The 23,170-nt window shown below is 36.6% G+C and overlaps 1 protein-coding gene across 1 annotated transcript in view; it reads right to left on the minus strand.

Moving 5' to 3' along the window:
• Positions 1-23,164, minus strand: part of LOC109593794 (myosin light chain kinase, smooth muscle-like) — a 32,272-nt gene extending 9,108 nt beyond the window's left edge. Inside the window, exons 1-9 of the mRNA XM_020008889.1 lie at positions 23,029-23,164; positions 22,933-22,984; positions 22,821-22,881; positions 18,553-18,965; positions 18,290-18,511; positions 18,048-18,245; positions 17,869-18,004; positions 17,695-17,821; positions 1,781-1,856 (exon numbers count right to left, since the gene is read on the minus strand). Coding sequence (XP_019864448.1) covers positions 1,781-1,856; positions 17,695-17,821; positions 17,869-18,004; positions 18,048-18,245; positions 18,290-18,511; positions 18,553-18,965; positions 22,821-22,881; positions 22,933-22,984; positions 23,029-23,161 — 1,418 coding nt within the window. The 5' untranslated portion in view covers positions 23,162-23,164. The remainder of the gene's footprint in view (positions 1-1,780; positions 1,857-17,694; positions 17,822-17,868; positions 18,005-18,047; positions 18,246-18,289; positions 18,512-18,552; positions 18,966-22,820; positions 22,882-22,932; positions 22,985-23,028) is intronic.
• Between the last annotated feature and the right edge of the window lie 6 nt (positions 23,165-23,170).

A 23,170-nucleotide genomic window follows, 5' to 3' on the forward strand; every position in this document is an offset into this window, starting at 1 on the left:
TAATTGTCAGAATGGCTAAGGCCGCGAAGCGGCTGCAAGCTATTCTGGATTATATGAAGAAGGTGAAGTCGAGCACATCAACTATCCACACCCTCCCTCCCAATGAGAGGAGCTAATCAAAGGCCGACTGGAAATGGCAAGTGCATGGGATTATATGGACATGAGGCAAGTGGGCGGATGGGCGGTACAAGAGTTATAAAACATTGCTTATAAAACTTTGGTTATAAACTTCAAATTAGCTATGAGTTAAGAAAACTGGCCAAACACAGTTGATGTGCTTTACTTCACCTTCTTCATATAATCCAGAATAGCTTGCAGCAGCTTCGCGGCCTTAGCCATTCTGACAATTCTCCTTGTTCTTGGACATTTTTAATTTCTTTTACCATGTAATGATGTAATATGCTCAATACGTCACCAGACATGTGTTCATACAAATTTGATGTGTGGCTGTCTCAGGTAACAAATTAATATACATATACCATACCTTCGAGGCCTTTGATCTTACAATAACTATAGTATCTAGATACTTAAACATTCTCTAAGCTGCAATTTGGACTTTGCAATTAAGAAAGCCCTGCAACAGGTACAGGAAAGATCAGCACAATGCAATTTCTTGGTTGAGCTATTATATTATGACTTGACGAAAACAAGTGAGAAGCAACAACTTGATCTCCCTCAACACAGGGGAGACGTAATCTGTTAAGTATCTACTCGTTAGGAGGGGGCTACATTTTCAATGACCTCTCTCATATAAGAACAGCGACAAGCATAATCTGCTGTCATAAAAAATGACAGGAGCTATTGGCCTAAAGTACTTAAAGGTGCTGAATTTACAACTTTGAAAATTATTTTAAACCATTGTCAATTTTAACTGATACTCTTACTGGAGAAAACAAGTAACAGCATGAACAGAAAATCTCAACAGAGTCACGGAAGTACTTGTGAATTAGTTAATCAAGTGTCCTTTCTGAAAGGATGTGAAGTCTTTCTGGCCCCATACCAAATGACTCTCATAATCGTCTAACACAGACAGAGTCATTAAAATTTTTTTTGGCTGAGAATATGGACTAATACTAATTTTTGTTAATTCCTCTTTTACATTTACTTTTTGCAAATACAATCACTCATTACACATCATAATTGTGATTATTGTTATAATTGTAAAACATTTATAAATCAGTCATCTTCACTGAGTAAATGTATTGGCCCATCACTACTACCTACCCATTTAAAATAGAAATGCAATAAAAGGAAAAAATGTACCCCAGCAGGCACAAATTTGGTGATCATTCTATTTCTTAGCCAGTTATATGACAAGGACTACAAAGCTAATAGTTAAAATGCTTGTACATGTAGGAACTAATGTTAGCAAATAAGTATAACATATTGTATGGGCTCAGCCCTCTCATTTGAAGAGTGTGATGTCTTATAATTCTGATTATCTAAAATTAAATCTCCATTTTATTTCACTAACTCCGCCTAAAGTGTTTTCATAAAATAATTGCACTTTTCAGAGATTAAAGTTAATCGCAGCAAAAGCTGCATGCACAGTAACTCTACATGTACCTCAACAATGGTCATCAAACACTAATAACTTAGTTCATGAAACAATCACATTACTAATCCCATTTTTACTCATAATCAATGATACTCTCCTATACTATTTACATTTATTGAATTCAGTTATTGTTATTGAATAAAAGGTTTAACAAACCCCCTCATACACAAGTATATAAAGCCACATTAAAATAGTAATTGCAGCAATAAAAATGAAGCTTACATGTGATAAAGCATAACTCCAACTGACCACATATCTGTTTTTGTACCAACTGACTCACTGGAAATCACCTCTGGAGCTAGAAATAATAAAAAATAATGTTACACAACTAAATATGTGTATGTAATACTTATAACATGGCTAGGAGTGATGTTTCTAATTTACAGTGACCAATCCCGAAGGCGTGTGCACCCGAGGGGGAGGTGACTCTAAATTAGATACATCACGAACTAGCCATGTTATGAGTTACTTATGTCATGATGACGCACATCAAAGGCTCTGCACAAATGCATGCGCAGATGTACCACGTGCTAACATTGAACAATAATGACTGAAGGAGCTTGTGAGCAAGAGATTGAGAATAAGCAAAATATCAGACAATAAAGACTTCAAAACTGTGCCGAGAAAGAGATGGCAACAGTGCTAGAGCTAGAAGAAGAGATAGAAGTGGCATTAGAGGACAAAACACCAGATGGATACACCGTAAGGGTACACCCATTCAAAGCCGGATCTGATCTAAACGAGAAAGCAAACAGTACACAATACAACATCAAGGCATGGCTCCTTAAAACGACAACTTTTATATAAGGTTTTCCAATTAATGAAATTGTTACAGCCGTCTTCGTGTATTCAGTACTATCCTGCACCAGTCCATCAAGAATATAAAGAGTTATAATTGGGTGGCTTATAACATCATTATGGGTGGGTTAGATCACTGTTATGGGTGGCTTAGATCACCGCTGTATCTTGCTGGGTTATAGTGCACGCGGTACCTTTGATGTGCGTCATTAGTAGGACATAAATTAAATTAAAATTCACATGACATTTAGTTATCTTTTATGATATACATACAAAAAAATTAAGCAATAAAAGTAATTATCAATACACAAGACAATACAAATTATATTACATTATTTATAAATGCAATCGCAAAATGGTAAAGTATTGAGTTGAAAATTATTACTAAAAACTAACAGCAGCAAAAATACTTTAGTTGTATAGACAAGACAAAACTAGTTACATTACATTAACTTTATTGCCAAAGCATTATGCTATGTAAATGCTAAAAGTATTGAGTTGAAAATTATTATTAAAAACAAACAACAGCAAAAGAAAATTAAGCTGTGAATATACAAAATGATAATAAAAGAAAGGATTCGGATTAGTGTGAAAGACACCAAAAGAAAACATAACAGATATTCAGTTAATCATAAAGTGTATTTTCAAACACTTAGATATCTGTTTAAACAATTGAATATGGCCATACATAAAGTTATAACATGATACAAGGATTACATCATATCTCTAAAACTTAGTATGGTACAATACATAATTCCACCCTTAATTTCCTTTGTCTCACTTGTTCTGTTTTTTTTCTCACCTACGTATTTGTTGCCTAAAGATATGGCTAGCATTTTTGCCCCCACCCATAAGTTGCTCAGACAGCTTTCATAAGAATTCATCTGAGTTTTTTAAAGAGATACACAGTGTCAGTATTAAAAATGGAAAATTATCGTGAGTTTTGATGTGGTGAGTCTGTTCACAAAACTACCTGGTGATGAAGTTATGACGATTACTAAACAATAATAAAGGATTGATAGACTGAAAAACTATAAAAGTAGAAGATATTCTAAAATTAACAGATCTGTTTCAGATCTGCTCAAGCATACTTTAAACTTTTGGGACAGTTTTTAAAAAGATAAAGAGAGCAGCTTATGTTCTTTTTTGTCAACTATTGTTGCCAATATCTATAAAGATTGCTTTTAAGAGATGGCCCTAAATACTGCAGAACCCCCAGTTTGTGCCAGCCAAAAATTTTGACACAATCTTACTTTCCTATTAAAGTTCATTTTTGCTGATAACAATTTTGCCACAGTGACTATAAACATGCCTACTGAACAGGCAAAATACCGTACAGGGGTTACATTTCGCGTTTTCATTTAAAATTGCAAAATTACACTCCATAAAAGAGGCGTGGCACGCTTGAAAAAATGACTGCAGAAGGTAGGATTCGCAAAAATTTATAACAATGAATGGCAAATCTGAACAAATTCGCGAAATTTTGTACCAAAATAAACTATACATAACCTGCGCGTTAGTTCACACTTCTTTTGAAGTAAAATATGAATGCCATTAAATTGTGATTAAATGTAGGCGTGGAAGTCTACACCCACACATGAACCACAACCCTTGGTTGGCAGAAACATACATCAAAGGAATGGAGATAGAAGAAAATTCCAAAAATAAGAAGTTGTTTATATATAGCAGCAAAGAGGCTCCTCACTGATTCATAGGTGTCTATAGCAGAAGTAGCAGCTTGAAGCATAGATGTAAGAACAACTGCACAGTTGCTTTTTTATGCATTTCTTCCTTTCGTTTGTACTGCATTCTGCAAACCAGGGGAATGGCTTTAACCAGGCTCCACCTTAGCTAATGTGAACTGAAGGTAAGAGGTAACGGGCAGGTTATGTATAATGTAGCAAAAATTTATTCAATTCAAATTTATGTTGTGAAAAGTTAGATGCAATTTTTAAATAACAGTAATTTGGAGCAATAAAGTACAGCAGAGAGATTAAACCGACAATATGGTGTAGATACCATGGTGACACCTTCATAATGCATAAACTAATGGTTAACTAGTCAAATGCAATGCATTAATTGGGCAAGCTTGAGTCAGTCGTGGTATATTACGCTGACTCTGCTGCTAGCTAGGCTGTTTCTCTAGTTAAATCTGAGTCTGGAACGCCATCATAGTCCTCTGAGCAAGAAGAGCATCTTTTTCATCCCAGCTGGGTCATTGAGGTTGATCTCAAAGTTTCTTCTTGCTTCATGCATGCACATGTGTTTTTTACAAAATTTCATTAGAATGATGCTACCACATTAGATTATTGACAGTTATTGTAGTGCATACATGGGGCATGACGAGAAGATGAAGACGTATATGCATACATACATACATACAAAAGACTCCAGCTACAGTGGGGCTCACACAAGCTCACCCCAATTATGTTTTTGGAACATTTTAATGGGCCCAGATAGTCAATAAAATTCACAATGGAGGAAGAAAAAGATAGTCACATTTCATTTTTGACTGTTACTGCAAAAAGAGAAGGTTCACAAATACTTAACTTGTCATTCATGTTTGGGATTGTGAGGTGTTTAAAAAACAGAACTATCAATGTGTGTGATAATAAGAGACTTGCAGACGAATTAAGCAGGACTAGCAGGTGTTCTGTGCTAATTTCTTCCAGAAAGGATGATTGATCCAATTATTAGGTGAAGCCCACTAGTTCGAGTAGAGTATGTATGTCTTCACCTCTATTTATTGGTATCATGTCCAGAAATTTTTGGACACGGAGGAATAAACAGAGGTAAAATACTCCACATGCAATGTCAAGATGGCACATGCCATGATAGGCAAAAGTGTTATCAAGGCTATTTTCAGCTTTCTGATACTTCTTAAAAATAATGCATACCTTTACAATTAATTGTTTACATGTTTTTTCTTCTTTAAAGGCTGCTTTGTTGAAGAATAAAGACACTTCCCATTGTACATGCCACGATTCAAAATTCTCCATTGACTTCTATGGACTATTGCATATATCATGCTGTATTTTAACGATCTGTACATATTTAAAAGAAATAAAGTCAATTTGCATACTTTATATAGACTCTATACTACTTTTGCAGTGTACACATAAAAAGAAAAGTAACATTTAGGGTAAAAACTAACTGTACATTCTGCGTTTAAAAAAAGTTGCGCACTAAGCAAATATTGTTGCAGCTGATGATTATCAACATGTCACATGTTTACATTAACCAAGTAATGCTTCCAGGAAGTAGTAAATACAGACCAGGTCAACCCAAGAGGACTGTATGCTGCCTCTTAATTCCCCATCACCTTTTGCATGACTGGTATTTTGAAAAAAAAGGCAAAATAATAGGACATTACTTTGCACACCATTGATGGCTCCAGTAATTTTGTAAAAAAGCCTCATGAGTTCATAGAAGACAGCAGTTTAGCAAGTAGATTATACCCTAAAGCAAGGGCCCAGAGCTCCAAACTAATGAAATTGAAGAGACAGTCACAAGAGAATATGCTAAAAGGAAACTACTGTGTCAGTGTTTATGAGGAAGATGTCAGCATGAAGATCAAATAATAGAGTCACTACAAAAGGAAACAATATCTTTAAGGCTGTGTCATTAAAGTGGTCATTAGCAAAGTCATGTCTTTAAAATACACGTCCACTTCTGTGCTTTACTGGTGAGCCCTTACCATTAAAGAGAAAGTTAAAAACATGACGAGGAAATTCAAGTGTGATGTTTTGTTGACGTACTAAACCAAATCTTAAACTATTTCTGATGGACGATACAAATGAACTGAAAGAATCAAGTACAGTCAGTAGTTCAGGTTTGGGTGCATCAAACAGTCTAAACAAATTGAAGTATTCATATCATACATCCTGTGAGATACTCTAATTGTACCTTATTGGTAAATCTGTTATTTGGTTGGATGATAACCAGGAAGCTTCTTCCTTTGGATAGTTTTTCCATAAAACTAAGTAATGTAGAGTACCCTAAATTTGTAACAAAAACTGCTACATTAATATCAAGTAGCAGGTTTGTTAAAAATTAAGATTTCGCCTCTGTTTTAATATGGCTCAGTAGACTTACTTTCATTTTCTTAACTTTCACTATTCTTTCCACCTCGTATACATTTTCCATAGTATCACTTGTGACTGTAAGACTACTCTCTACACTATCTTCCTTTTCATCTTCCAAAATCAGTCTATAATGGCCATCTCCTTTTCACTTTGCACAGCTCCTTTTTGGTCTTACTGCCACCATAATGTTTTCGTTGCCAAGACAACATATTTCAATAATCCATGAATAATTAATTATTGCCATAAATATCATTACAAAACTATGAATATTATCAAACATCATGAATATAATTATCTATTCAATGTCCGTGCCCTCCATGTAATTTCTGGACATGTGAAAAATTTTCCACTTATGAATAAACTCATCTTAATCATCATTATAAAGGGGTGTGGTTACACTAAAATAACATGGTAGTGGTGGGCGATACACTGGCCAAAATTGATTCGATACAACACCAATCAATATCAGCCCATATCAGGAGTATCAATACACTTTTGATACAATATTTAGACCACACCTATAGAGTCGCACCTCTCATTACCTGAGCAAGGCATTGGCGTGAAGTGAGGGTAAAGCAGTCGTCCTGTCTGTGTGCGTGTGTTTGCTTGACCTCCACTTTTGAGCTGACACTGCTTTCTTGTGAAATCCTGGGTAGTCTTATAATCAAAACTAGCCATAGAAAAAGTTATTCTTTGTCTGGAAAATCGCTTGACTCGTCTTCCCAAGGCAGAGAAAGCTCACAATATTGCCAAATGTAGTTGGTTCAAATATATCTTTTTCGTGGTGAAAGCTAAAAAGCAGCAAACAAATGAAACGATAGAACAAAGGCTCATCTTTAAATAATATGTAAGAAATTGCTCGAATCATCTTCGTTTTAAAGATATAATAGCCCAAACTTTCATACCTTGTGAGTTTAGACGAGGCTCTCTTCTCTTGAAGTAGCAGCCAGAGTCTTTAAACACCAGAGACTAGATAGCAGTTTCTATGCAACAAATAGAACCTAACAAATGTATGCCAAACTGTTCAAAAGTCGAGAAAAAACAAAGCTTTCTTCACCACTTATGGCCAAGTGCCCCATTAACTGTGTGTGCGGGTGGAGCATGGCTTCCTTAAGCCACACAATGCACATATAGCCACACCTTCATTGCAGCCACACCTTACATTGCTGCAGCTGGCATGCAGCAGTGCAGCAAAACATGCTGGAGTGTCTTCTCTGTCAAAAAAAACAAATCAATCTCTGTCTCAAAACATTCACAAAGTTTTACTAAATCTAGTACAAGCTGAAGCTTATTCTCAGTCTCAAAACTTTCACTATTTTCTCTTAATTTGTTAAAACTGTTACATACATATTGTGGCGAGGGTATGCACTTTAGTGCTCTCGTTATTGACTGTGTTCATCGATGTTTTCATGAACGTGCAACCACGTGTGAGGATTATGCGTCATTAACTTATTAAAATTTTTGTCATTAATATTAGTTAACCTTAATAAATGGGCATGGTCAATGTATCAATCACGATTCCTTCAAAATTTTGATATCCATACGAATTGATACCGTAAATATCATTTGTATCAATAAAATATCGATAAATCGCGTACCACTATAAAATGGCGCCAGGTATTAATTCATGAGCTTAAAAGTTACATGTCAATCAGGAAAAATGCAAGATAAGTCAGTCCTGCTCTCCAAATACAGCAAGAAGGCTAAGAAGGCAGATGTGCCACAGTTGCACAAAATTCTAATTACATCCTCAACTTGTGAACTTGTGAAGCCTGCACAACTACTGACATAACCTATGACTGCAGTTATAGCTACTATCTCTGGCTTCCAACACATAACTTTTATTGCTGCACAATGTGATGAACTGATAACGAAAATTTGGATTTCCAACCACTATAACTTCATTACAAACTACTGTTGTACATGTACAATAATGCAGAGGATATAGCGTGGCTAGGGGCTGAGCCCCTTAATGTTTTATGTTTGTCTTGTAAATTTCAAAACAATGGATGATTTATATAATTCAAAAATGAGAATGCATGACTCTGAAGATAGACCATAGGTGTTTCGAATCAAAAGGTTGATTGAAAAGATTGTGAAAGTGTGTACAAAATGAAGTTAATCAAGATGAAGGTAGTCACAAAACCATACCAAACAGTAAAGGATATGCTACCAGAGAAGGAAACAAAGGGAGTACTTATGAAGTTTCATGTAAGGATTGTGAAAAGATATTTATTGGTAAAACTAGAAGGTTAATAAAGAAGAAGTTGGCAGAACATAAACAAGCTGTGAAAAGATTAGATAAGAATGGGATTGCTACGCTTGTACATCACTGTAACTGTGAGTTAGATTAAGGGAAGGTCAAAGTGCTGGAATAAGAGGAGTTTTACTGGAAGTGAAGAGTATTGAAGGTTTTATACATACTGTTCAGACTAATATTGTGAAATACCATATTTATCCTTATTGATCATTTTGTCAAAATAATTTTCTATACATTAATTAGTATTAAGAGATTTTGTCTCATGCTAACAGTTCTTAGCGTCTCTCTTTGTCCTACCAGCTATATATCTATTAGCATCTTGTTAGCAGCCCTAACACTTTTTGGTCCACCGAGCCGGATATTACTGATACTTCTTGCTTTTGGCTGCTGACTTACTTATTTGATCATCTATCGACACTCATGACCAGTCAGGAGGAAATAGCGACTCTATCTCATTTGTTATGTAAGAAGAGAGGAGTGATACGTAGCTCAAATTACTCGCCTTGGTACTGGCAACTGGAGTACCATGTCCTTTGTACCATAGTCTTTGAGATACTTAGTATTTACTGCTCTCCACTCTTATTTCATTTAGACATCCCAGCTTCACAACAAGTGCTCACCAGTCAATTTATATCGCCAGGAATCAATACAGATGTCCTTAGATTGTCTCATCAATTGGTGCAATGTCAGTACGGAGACACATGGTTATGTCTCTGACATGATTTTCAGCACCTCAAAAAATGCAATAACTTAAATATTGATAAAGTTGGGCCACTTCCTCCATGCCAGGGATTTACATGCTTATTGACTCCATGGGTGGAAGCAATTGTATTGTTTGATATTACGGCAGAAACAGTGGCTCACAATTTGTCTCTCATTGGGTCTCTTGTTTTGGAGTTCCTGCATTGATTACAACTGATCAAGTCCACTCTCTGGTCTCACCAGATAAAAGTACTAGGTGCTCAGAAAAATCATACCACAGCATATCACTCTATTGCTAATGGACTAGTTCAGAGATTTCATCAAGAGCTAAAGGTAGCAATTAAATGTCTTCCTTCATCATTTTATTGGGTCTCAAGACTTCCTTGGATTCAAACAGCAGTTAAGGAGGAGGTTCGCTGTAGCAGCACAGAGATGGTATATGGGACTACACTATGTATTCCAAGGCAATTGATCTCTTCTCACCCTACTCCATTTCTTGAACCTCTCTCTTTTGCTACTAAGTTATGCACTGCTATGCAGAGGGTGACCCTAATCCTACTTGCTCTCAGATTTACCCTCCCTATCGACCTGCTTTTCTCCTGTCTTGGTGAGACCCAATGCTGTAGACTACTCTACATCAGCCATGTAATGGGCCCGTGAGGTTGTGAAAAGGAGTGTCAAGTATTTTACGCTCAAAATTAACAATAAGGAAGTTAATACTTCTATCTAACAACTGAAGCCTGCCTTTTAGGATAAGAAACTACAGGTACATAATGATTTACCTACACTATCTCCTTTCCCCACTCAATCTCTTATTCCATCTTCTGTCTCTGCTTCAGCCTCTCCCTCTTCTACAATCTAAGCAAAAAAGACTACTCGTTCAGGACATAGGGTACATTGGCAGCCACATAATGTTGAGTGTTATCATTCACATACTCAATGGGTCAGTAATATGGTGTGCACTCTGACCTCATGTGGGGAAGACTATAAGGCTGGAAAAATAATTATTGTCCTCATTCTCAATTTTTTCATACTCTCAACTGTCTTCAATTCTCCACTCAAATCAACCATTCAGTTATACTACTGGAGCGTACCAAAGCTACCTCAGTTTCGATACAGTTCTTACTAAAAAAATGTAAAACATTAAGGGGTTCAGCCCCATAGCTACGCTACATCCCAAATATTATATGGTGTCAGTACATCTACATTATTGTACATGCACATGTGTAAATACAGTAGTTCATAAGGAAGCTATCATGATTGGAAATACAAACTTTCTTTATTAGTTCATCACATTCTGCAGCAACAAAAGTTATGTTTGGAAGCCAGAGACAGTAACTGCAGTCAGGTTATGTCAGTAGTTAATAGCAATAATAATAATATTACTGTTAATAGTAATAACTTTACAAAGTAGGTCAAGAATGTAAAGAAATGAGTAAAACAATATACACAGGGCCTTGATAATCAAAGAGCCTAAATAAAAACAATGAAAAAAGTTCCAGGTTTAGAGGTGAAGGGTTATATGAGAGCACCGACAGCAGGGGCACAAAATAATTGTAGAAAGAAGGAACAGTACTGTCAAATGAAGATAAAAATTGCTGCCATATGAATTTTTGAGTTTGAAGCAATTGGTTTCAGGAGAAAGAAAAAGGGATCAAAAGTAGGAAGTTTATTTTATCACTTGGACAAACAATAGAAGCAGGAAAAACAGGTTTGGGAAGAGGGAGATGTCATATGAAATACTTTTGCATGATAACCTTACCTTGAACAAGACTCATTAAATGCAAGATATGACGATATATCAAAAGAGTCTGAGTAAGTGCTCTTGCTGTTCTTGAGACTGCATAGAAAAAAATACTTGAAGTACATCATAAGAGGCAAAATATTCAATTTGGTCAGTCTGGTCTTATAGTTGGGCTGGTAGTCTGAAAGTATGTATTTGGAAGCTCTCCACTGCACTTTTTCTAGAAAAAATATGTCTTTAATGTGAATGTACAGGCTTCACAAGTTTACAAGTTCACAAGTTGAGGATGTAATGAGAATTTTGTACAACTGTAGCATATCTGCCTTCTTACATTACTTGCTGCATGTGGAGAGCATAACAGACATATCTTGATTCTTGCTAACTCCAGAGGGTGACTTGTAACTTGTGAGGTCAAGAATTGATAGCCAGCGCCCATTTTATTTCACTGTGATCCCACTAATTTTCAATGAAGATGAGTAATTAAAGGGTGGAAAAATGTTCATATGCATAAATAGGGGTACGTATATAGATAGACAGAGATACATACTTCACTCAAATTAGTGCACTTCACTCAATTATTCGATATTGCCCTATCTAGCAAGTATTCTACACCCAAAACACCCGCTAACTAGGGCAATATTAATTTATACTATGGTGCGCATGCAAGCATACTTTATTAGTGCTAGTTTAAGTAGTTAGTTATAAATTTCAGGACTAGTGCTGACCACAGGTACAGCAAAAAAGGAAGAAACAGTTAAAAGCAATAAAAAACTTAAGGTGGACTCCTTAAAGGCCTTGGAAGATGTTAATTGGGAGGAAAATTGGAGCAATGTCATGGTACGACAGTCTTTATTGTTTAGATATTCCTTCAAAGGCAATAATGCCTTTCCAAGTCTCATATAAAAGTATCTGAGGAACTAGTCTACACTGCTGAAGAACCTGTTATGGAAGCCAATTAAAATCTAATATACAAGGTGAGTCTACAACATCGTCTGCATCTACTGATGTTGTTAGAAGAACAGAGCAAATAAAGCAATTGAGGTTCCAGACTGTGATTTATCACACACAATTGAGTAAAGCTACAGCCAACAGAATACTAAAGAATACAGCAAGAAGTAGTATTTGGGGAGTTTCTGTCTTTCTAGACTGATGTGAGGAAAGGAAAGTAGACAAGAACCCTGACTAGCATGAGTGATGTTGATACTATGGCCACACTTGTTCATGAAGTAGTGAGAAAAGATAAAGAAACATATTATCCACCCAACTCTCTTTACCAGATTGTCAATGTTTCTTAAAAGTGAATGGTCAATCAGAGGTTTATTTCATTGAATCTCTTGTCTTTCATAAATTCTTGGATGCTAGGATGAAGCAGTATTAATTGAAGGATATGGTGTTTTGTGTAGGGAGGCTCAGCCTATAACCAAAAATATGGAAAACTTATTGTGAGAGAAGGGGATTTTTTTATGTGCAACACCATCTGGTTTGCTGAATATTGTCAATTTCTACAATTGTAAGCTCTTTGGTCCTTGTCCAGCAGATGAACATTGAGCATTGTGTGTTTAACAATTCAGTTTTCATAATGGCACAAGTGAGTAGCTCTACATACAGTTCAATGGTAGTAATAGCAAGACGCATCAGGGAGGGTTGGCACATTGTAACGTATTACTAGAAGCATTGCAAATTTATTCCAAGCCAGAGCTTGGTGAAAGAGATTAAAAGAATCTCTCTTCTCTTTTATCACTTAGTTGTGGCCATCCTTGCCATTATGTGCCTCTCACCAAAGCTGATGTCTCTTCTCCTAGCAATTGCTGCACCAGTGGTGCAGGATCCTAGTCTATTGTTGGCAGTTCTTTCTGAGTTCTTGGCTCTTATCTGCCAGAAGCAGTTACCTGGTGCCTCCCCAGTTAGTAAACAAGACAAATCTTATCCTCCACTTGGTGCCGGTTGACCCAGTACCAAGCCCCTAAGCTGACTTACCACCTAGATCAGCAGCTGTAACCTTGCCACTTTGGTTAGTTGTTGTGGTGTTTTGAAATGTTACTAGAAGAATATAAAACATTAAAGGGGAGAGTCTAAGCAAGCTATAGATTATGTGCTGTATGATCAAGCAATTGCACATGTCTAAATACAGTAGATAATGATGCAGTCATCTTGCAGAAATTTTCTCTATCACTTCATCATTTAAGCTTGCAGCAATTGCTTATTGCATTAAAGTCTAAACTAGGTGCGAAGCAGTCACTGAGTGAAGAAAATTGTAGGTCTGCTTTGCTAACCTGGCCTTGCTGCTAGAGAAGAAACATAAGCTCCAATAGCTATCATGCTGCATGCAGGTATAGACTTTCTCACTTTCAACTTATCAGAGTCCTTTATATCAAGGAAAAGATTGTATATCTGCTTTTCCAGCCTTTCTTCCTTCTAGAGAAGATATTAGACAGCAGTTTAGCCTTATCTTGCTGATCAATTGTTGCAAATAAGCTCAGAGTTGCTGATAGCCACAATTAAATTTCATTGTGACCACACCTGCTTTCTATGAAGAAATAGTAGTTAGACGGACCCTATCATACCCGTGCATACAGACAGATGCTCTTTTGTCTTAGTGGGGCTCGCTCAGGCTTGCCCCAATTATGTACATGCTTTGTTTGTTGGACACACCCCTGTAGTGGGGCATGTCCTACAGTTTTGATCCAAATCTATGGTGTTCTTCACGGAAGTAAACGAAGTACTAAATTGAAATTCAGTGCTTTGTTGCTTTTCGCATTTGTTTTTATTTACATCTATATAATTTATCATTAAACCACAATATGTGGCTGTTTGGTAAACACCTGTTCTTTTGTCAGTAGAAATTATTCTTGTGATTGTGTTGATAATCAGAGTTTTAGGGGATGCATTTGGAATATTACAGGGGTTTGCATATTAGTTGAATGGTACTTCAGCTTGTCTATGGCGTGCACTATTGCGTTAATTTTTTTCTGGCAAGTATGTCCACAAAACCTTGTTTATTCTGCCTTCTGCAGCTTCCTTGGTAGGAGTACCTCTTCATTTGGTGGCTACTTTTAAGCCACATTGTCTTCAATCGATGGCTCTTGTGCTGGTTTCAGGGATGTCGGGTTTCCCTTATCTGCCTACCATGGCATTTCTTCCAAACCCACTCCTCTTGTGTTGCCCTCCCAGCCACTGGTATGCTCGGGCCTCCTGTGGCCCTTGGCCTCTCCTTCTCTTTATCAGCATTGTCAATTCTGGTCCTGAAGATCCAGAATAGTCAGTTTGTCAAGATGAGCAAGCTGCTGGATAAGCTAATGCAATATGAGTCGGACTCTTTGCTTGGGTATTTTTCTCATGCAACTATGGTGGTACCACCCGTGGCAGATTTTTTCTTTGGCACCTGTTCTCTCTCTCTCTGGCGATGGCAGTATTAGCCACTTCCTCATTCAATTAAGTGCTATGGCTACAGGTCTGGCTTTGAGACTGCCCATGTAGTTCAAGTGCGTATGGAAATTTTGGACTTGGGGCTGTTACAGGAAATGCTAGATAGTTGCAGGTCCAATGGCCAGATTCATTGGCTGACATCAGCATTGCTGTGGACATGGTTCATATTGTACAGGCGGGAGCTGTAGCTGGCACCAGTCGAATGTGTGTTTTTATTGTGATAACACTGCAGTTGATTCCGTCACTGAGAGGCAGTCAGCTACCCTTTTGCATCTTCAGTTTTTTATACTTCGTACTACAGTTTTTGTACTGTGCACTTCAGTTGCCTAAGGGTATCTACCGATGCTCTGTTAAGAGATAACATGTTATTATTATTATATTCCCTTGCTTGAGAAGGATCCAATGCCAGGAGATCTGCAAATTGCTGCTGTGGCAATACTCACATTTGGGCTTTCTTTCCTGGATCAAGCAGTTCAGGGCCACTTTAGAGCCCAGGTATTTTATTGCACGGCTCTTGATAGCTACCTTTTATACGGCATTCTTTCTTTCACTGAATCTCCTCTCTCAGTTTGTGTTATACCTGGTGGTTTTTGGATAGTCAAATGGGTCGGTTTAAATGTAAATGTAATTGAGTGAGATTTGCCCTGCCCAAATTCCCCTTGGTTTGCTTTGTCTTCTTTTTCAGCAAGTGTTCCAGGCCATCTGTAAAGCCTGCCTGGGTCGTGCTGGACTTCTGTCACCACTCACATTTTGAGAATCCTGCTGTATGTGGGTCATCTCAGCCAATATCTTTATAATAGGATACTGTTGTGGGCTGCTTGCTGTGTCAGCTTTTTACCTTTCATCACATGGTAAACTCACTTGCCATTCTAGGGCTGCCTTCACAGAGTCCATGTTGTCTTTTGATGATGTTGCAGTCAATTCTGACTCGTTTCATTCCTTTGTGTCACTGCTCTTTCACCGTAATAAAATTCACATTTTTGGAAAACGGGTTTGGGCTGGGTACGTGGCCTAATCTGTCCAGTGATGTCTTGATTGGCAAACCTGGCAGTAAGGGGTCCTGAACCTGGTTCCCTGTTCATGTTTCAGGATGAATTTCTCCTGTCCTATAGGTGTTTCGTTGCTGCTATTTGTGGTGGTTTAACTGCATCAGGGATGAATGTCATTAGCTCGAATGGCTACAATTTTCACATTGGAGCATTATCCACTAGTGCGGCTACTTGTGGCCTTGAGGGTTTATCTAAAACAGGTTCTGGGTCAGTGGAAGTTGTCAGCATTCACATATTACATTCTGATCTTGCTGTTTGGAGTGGCCCAGAGTTAATAGCTCATAGTGTTTGGTGGCTCAAATTGACTTTTCTCTTTTTTTATTGTGGAATTTGCTGTTGGTTTGGGTTGTGTTGGGCCTTTTGCTGTCATATTATTCCTCCTTATTTCCCTGTTTTTTTGTTCATTATTTCATCTTGATTTCATTGTGCTGCTTTTTTTTGTTAAAATCCTACAAATTCCAAATCTGATGCCTCCATACCTATTCTACTCTTTCTCTACAAAATTAATGTTTAGGGAAGGAAATGCTTGTGACATCTCTCACAGTGTTTGTTCACATCACTCACTCGACTCATATTTGTTTATTCTGATCCTGAACCTCTATTTGGCCCCTAAGGGAGGGGGAGGGCTGTTCTGAATAGCCCATTTTTGCAATGTTGGGCACAACCACTAAGTATGCCCCATGTTTGCGCAGGACACCACAGTGGCATTGACATGCCATTGCTGACTGTGATGGACATATGTGTTTGCCCACCTGCACATTTATGGCTCTTGCTGTTAGCACTAAATCAGTCAATGGCACTGACATGTATGGGCCACTTGCAGGTACGGCATGCTAAGATGCCCCTCTCACAGCCAAGATGCCCCTCTCACAGCCGTGGCATCATGCTGTTGGCACTAAAACATTTGGCAGTGCTGACATGTCATGACCAGCTGTACTCCTATTATTGATACGAATAGTCTTATCCAGGTACCACTGGGGTTGTTATCAATATTCAGCAGCAGTTACAGGCAGAAGAAGCCAAGATAAAATTCCTAACTGTCTCCCTCCTAATTTTATGTCTGCCAAGGCCAATGGTCATTAAACAATTACAATACAGCTTCCAATATCTATGTTAAGGAAAAGACTCAGGATAGCAAACTAAAACCATTCAGCCACACAGAAATTGACTTTTTCCACTAGTTCCATGCTTAAAGTAATGAAAGATAAATATCCCAATCTTTAAATTAGTGTTAATATGCAAGAATGGATTAATCTTCATCTCTGCCTAAAAAGTTGTTATATTAAGCAATGAACCAGTATGATATAACATTGAAGGAAGAACAACGAGTACCATACAAGGGAATTTTTTTCAGGGCTATAAATTTGACAGATTTTGCAAATAGTTTTAAATTCATGAAAAATTATGAATTCAATTAATAGCAAACTTTTTACTAGGGTACAATGTGATACTCTCATTTCCAAAAATCTATGAATGTGTGACATGCATATCCTCTATACAATATACCATACAGAATTTAGGTAAAAACAAGCATATAAGTGTAAAAATAATTCCTATAATTGTTTTCACCACCTTGCATGTACAGCTAGGTTCTTATTAAGACTTATAGAGGATCTCTCTACATTCTAATGCTTCTAAAAAATTAAGACAGTATTTCTGTTCTCTTGGTGTTAAAAAGCTCATAACTTTGTCCTGCGTGCAAGCCACAATTTTGTTTATTGTGGCCACACCTACTTATGTGAAGTGAGTATGAGCATGGGGTGGTTGCTAAGGCTTGCTATTTCTCCAATACATGTAACATGTATAGAAGAAATGTAAGTGTGACATATATACAAACATCACACGTGAGTGAAATCAATTATAGGAATGACTTGGCCCTCAGGTCGCAATAATTCATTTGGTGGTTTAGATTTTTAATAGTGGCAGTAGAATGACATTGGCCAAAAACTACTTAATTCTTGGCTGTACTGAAATTGACAAATTTCTAATTCTCACTCTAAATCCTTCTAAACACATACAGTAATACTACTAAATAAGCATAGCACCTAAACTTTAAAATAATAAGTTACTACCTTCATAGCCAGTAACTACTTTGCAGGAAAGTTGCTTAACATCTGAATGGACAAATTTTGCTTCTGATAAGTGAATTAATTTGACAGTGAAATCAAAGGAATTTGGAACTACATAAACACTATCAGGCTACAACAAATTGATATAAAATAGAGTAAACAATGACTTAAGCTAACCTTAATAGCAAGATGGACAATCCCATGATCGTGGAGATGCTTTAAACCACAACACAACTCTCTACAAAATTTGGCAATATCATGTTCACTTGAGTTGCGTTCATTGAAGTATGTTAATGGAGACAAACCCTGAATACTATTTCTCACAATGAAAATCAATACATAAAATAAATTCTTACTATTGCATTACAATGATGAAGTGTTGATGAGAAAGGTATGCTGCACTTAACTGAACTATATTAGGATGACAAATGAGTGCCAATATGTCCAATTCATTCTGGCAATGATTGATTTGTAAATTTATTGGTATCAGTTTAGCGGCATATATTTGTTGTGTCCCTTTATGAAGACATTTATACACAGTTCCAAACATTCCTCTACTCAGATAAATAAAAATAGTTATTTTCACACAAAAACTAACTTTGCAATTTCATTTTTCAAGAGATAGTGATCATCAAATGGATCAAGTGAGAAATGTTTTTTAAAAGGGGAACCATCAAGTTTTATAGACTCAGACTCTTGACTACCTTCACTGTTCCCTATATCATTTGCAGCAATGACACGAAATACATATTCTGTTGCAGGTACCAAATCATCAATAATTGTTGAAGGTTCAAAAATACGTTTTGTTAATGTACTCCACCTAACAAAGCTATATTCATTAGAATAAGCAAGTTGACTAACTTATTTGTAATTTTGTCTTTGCATTCAACAATAAATAACTTTACTGGAGAGTGACCATCAAAAGGAAGATTCCAAGAAAGGCTAACCGAAGTAGAAGTAATCTTTTGGACATGTGGCTTGCCAGGAGCATTAGGACGTCTTACGACCATTAATTTTGCCGAAGACTGACAAAATTGGTCTTTAACATACACTTTGCAGGTATAGGTGCCTTCATCTTTTTGACTAATATTATCGATTTGCAGAACACAGTCTTGAGATTTAGTGGTTATGGAGCAGTTCTGTCCAATAACACCATCATTAATAAACCATTTCACATCTTTATCTAAATAATCATGCTTTAATTTGCAAGAAAACACAACGGACTGCCCCTCCAAAATGCTTTCATCAGAAAGTGGTTCAGCAATTACTGGGACCTAACAAGATAAAGTCATTATCATAATTTTAATAATAATAAACAAGGCAATTGGGAAGGATTCTTTTTGTGCAAAAAAAGTAATGGAAACAAGGGCAAGTAGGATATCCAATAACTGACATATGCCAACAAAAATACAAAACGAAAATCCTACTCTCATGACACAAATTCTCCTCTACATTGTGCTTTCAAAGTTATTATGTAAAAAATTAGGACCACTTTGCAAAGTAGAGTGGATTTTGCACAACCTTGTAAAATTTTTACTTCATAATTAGCTAGCATGGGTTAGTTGTTTAGAATCCTACTTACATTTGTTTTCATTACTTTTTTACAAAAAAAGTGAAGTAAATTCACTCAATCTTTTTTGGGACTTAGCTTGTTTGTATCACTCTTATTGTTAAATTATTTCTTCAGGTTACCATGGTAATACTAGTTCATAATTTACATTTTATTCCCTTATTATTATCAGTTACACCAGCACATAAATGTACAGTCACTTCGAGAGAGAAGTTAAAACAAGCATTATTACATCAGTAGAAATGCAGAAGGAATTCTCTTTCTACAATAATTCAGTGAAATTGCACAAAGATATAGTTTCATAAGTCCTAGTTCAAGAAGCACTGACAATATTCATCTTCCCTAAAATCCTGTAGTCCAGTTTTTCCTGCTTATTATAATTATGATCACATACCAACTAATTGTTCATTGATCAAACAGTTAATAACACAATGATTAAACAAGATTAGCGACAAGCATTAGATCTTTCACAAAGAATTGCAGTTCACTCATGGTGGTTGGCAATACCATCAAAATATTAGCAATACAATCAATACTGAGCCATTCTCAAATAGTGTCTGCATGTATCATAATTTTAGGAACAGCAGTATCAATATAAAAAAAGCCATACCCCTAATCACACCTTAACAATGAAATGATGCTATTTTTAAAACAAAAGTGTAAAATCGTGGATAAATCTTGAAATCCTATACAACTTACAAACACATTTATCAATTTTTGAAGAAACTTTAAAGTCCCATGAAAATTTTCACACTTGCTCAGGGCCATATTGATCTAAATGTATAGTCAGTTTCATTTGAGTTGCCACAGGAAGTAAATCAATGTTTGCATCACAAAATGTCATTCCTAGCCACACCCAAAATGGTGGCAAAGTGCAAGCAAACTCGTTCATTGAGCGTTTCTTCACCTCTAACACCTTTTATTGTCTATTTTATCCTTGCTTTGGATACCACTACCTTTTATTATCACCAGCTAGACTTTTCTGTTATAAAGCTGACAAAGACCTCCAATATGGAAGATAACAACCTAGGTTGAGGGTAATGAAGAAAAACGGCGATCGAGAAGGCTGTGGGCAGGTATAGCAGACGTTTCCCAGTAGTATAGACTGCTAGTTGAATGCCTCCTTCTTTAGAGAACCTTATCTGTCTGCTTTTATTTTATAAAATAAAAAACATTAATTTTCTTAAAATAATAATGAGATGCAAATTATATTTACGAGTGTGATATAGCGTAAACGTAATGATTCATCATGGCGGCTCCCTTTGAACTAGAGTGGAATAACCCATTCAGAACCTTCCAGAGTACCTAGAGACTCAAAAATTGGTACAGATTTTCGGAAGAACCCGTTATGCAACTATACCAAGTTCAGGTTGCTAGCATTAGTAATAAAAAAGTTATAAGGGGTGGTGCTTGGGCAACTCAACTGAAACCGGCTATACTTTCAATTCAGATTGGCCAGGTAAGCCTAACACTTCCCAAACACCATAGGAGTGACACCATAGTAACCATATACTTTTAGTTTCTCACTATCTTTATTGATCTTAATGTATAATTTAATAGGAACTTGAAAAGACCTTGCTTTAGATTTACAACAACTTAATAGAATTTTGAGAGCAAGATCTCCCGCTGTCTTACTTGATCCTAGCTCAAAAATCAAGTTAGATCTTGCCAGGAGCATATCAAAGCTGTGAGAGTTGGTTGGATAGAGAAGGAAAAAATGCGGCGTGCGAAACACACTGCGATTTCGACTACACCTCTTTTTACTGCGCTAAAATATTGTTTTCCGCCCTTTAGCTTAGCTTGCACTTTATTGAATATTATAGGTGCAGTCACAGTAATTTCAGGCACTTTGCCACTTCCTACTGCCCTTTAAAGCACTGGCAAATGCTGAAATTGAGACTGAAATGATTGTCAACTGTGTTGAATAACTTTCTTAAAACACTTACATGTAGCAGCGATATCAGACACCAGAGCTTAAAGAAGCAGAATAAAAAATTGCTGACTCTTTGGGCTAACGGGTGCTCAAGCACCCTCAGCACCCCCCTAAATCCGCCCCTAAATTAAGCTAAGACTTAAGCTAAGACGTGTTCTTCAATGCTTATATTTTCTTCATTAGTAGTAGTACTGGCCTTGGGGAGACATTCAAAAAGACTCAGGACAGTTTCTTAGTCATTTTTCACTCGATTAATTTTAATTTAAATAATTAAGTAAATAGTCTAATAACAGATTGGTTAATAGTAGTTATTATTACAAAAATAGCAGCCTAAATTATGGAAGTCTCTACCATGTTATCATCATATTTACACTGACTAAAACTATTAGCTGTGCTAGTCTTGTCTCATTGCTTTCATCATAATAAAGTGAGTAATACTTTTAACAGGACTAATATACAAAATATTTTTTTTACTTCTGCTGAGTTAGTCGGGCACATGCCTACACAAGCCCACCCTTAGGTACACCCCTTGATCTTGCTATAATATGTAAGGACCTTGACAAGGTCTCATCATTGATTTTGTATGAACTTGCATGAATCTTGACAGCAAGAGCTTTCATTATTTGACATGCAAGAACCTTCTTCCAAAATTAAGTAAGATCTTGCATATTAATAGCAAGAATCTCAGGGGCATTTCTAGCATGGGGCTGAATGGTGCTTGAGCCCCCCTCAGCCCTTGGCTGAAAACTGATCAACTATCAACAAGACATACATTTATGCCATAAAAAGAAATTAAAAGCATTCTAAGTACCACTATAGGTTTCTTCTTATAGTCCTTTGTGATCTTTTGTCTTTTGTTTGTGATGAATCAGCTCTTGCCTTCAAATCCATGAAATCCTACTGAGCAGCCATTTTTTTGACAACACCTTCAATTTACACACCACCACAAATATATGACACATGCACAGTAGCCACTAGCCACACCACACCTATGCACATGTGTTAATTTGTACAAGCAACCACAGAACCACTAATCACTACCAGCTGTAAATAATGTCTCTTCAATTACTTTCACAAAAAGAGCAGCCAATGCCAATCCAGTTCTACAAGTACAGTACATCTACACAGTCTACTAGCACTTCAAGTTCAGCAGGTATGTTAACATTAAAAAATCTGGTAGCTATTGAAAACTTGCACTTCAAGTTCAGCAGGTATGTTAACATTAAAAAATCTGGTAGCTATTGAAAACTTGGTTATATAGTAATTATACGGCAATTTCCACAGGAATCCACAAGGAAGAAGTGGGTGTGGCCAAAAAATTGGCACGCTTTGCGTGCCACCACCCCTTCCCCTTCCACCTCTTACCCTATAGCCCTCCTCACCAAATTCCTAGATACACTCCTGAATCTTATCAGGATCTTGGAAAAAACTTCACTAGGTTTTGTTGAAACTTAATTTTTACAAGGAGCAAAGGAATCACGAAAGTGACACAACAAAACAGAGCCCAAAGTCACACGTTCACTCAATAAAATCTACCAATTTTATCCACATCAAAGGGGTGCATTAATTATACTGTCAATTGCTTCAGGTCCATTTTTAAATAAAACACATACAAATATTACTTACTGGAGAACTGAACATATTCTTAGACTTCTTTTTACTTCGTTCAGGCTTCATTGATGTTAAGCTGATGATGACATAATATTTTTTGATTACATTATAATTGTGCCTAACTCACCTATGTCTTGCATTGCTGCCACTTTCTTTTAAATTGAATTTACTATCTTTAGCTAAAAAAATGATGTAAAAGTTAACAATATCAATAACATCATACTTGGTTCACTCAGTATTGGACTTTCCCCACAATAAGGTGCCATAAATGTTCTTGGTACCCAACCTTCAGTGCCAGGTGCATATTCCCCAATTGAATCACTTTTAAGTATTCTGGCAAGCCACCAATCTCCCATTGAATTGAT

This window comes from Amphimedon queenslandica, unplaced genomic scaffold, assembly GCF_000090795.2.
Source record: "Amphimedon queenslandica unplaced genomic scaffold, v1.1 AMPQUscaffold_13505, whole genome shotgun sequence".
Taxonomy (NCBI): domain Eukaryota; kingdom Metazoa; phylum Porifera; class Demospongiae; order Haplosclerida; family Niphatidae; genus Amphimedon; species Amphimedon queenslandica.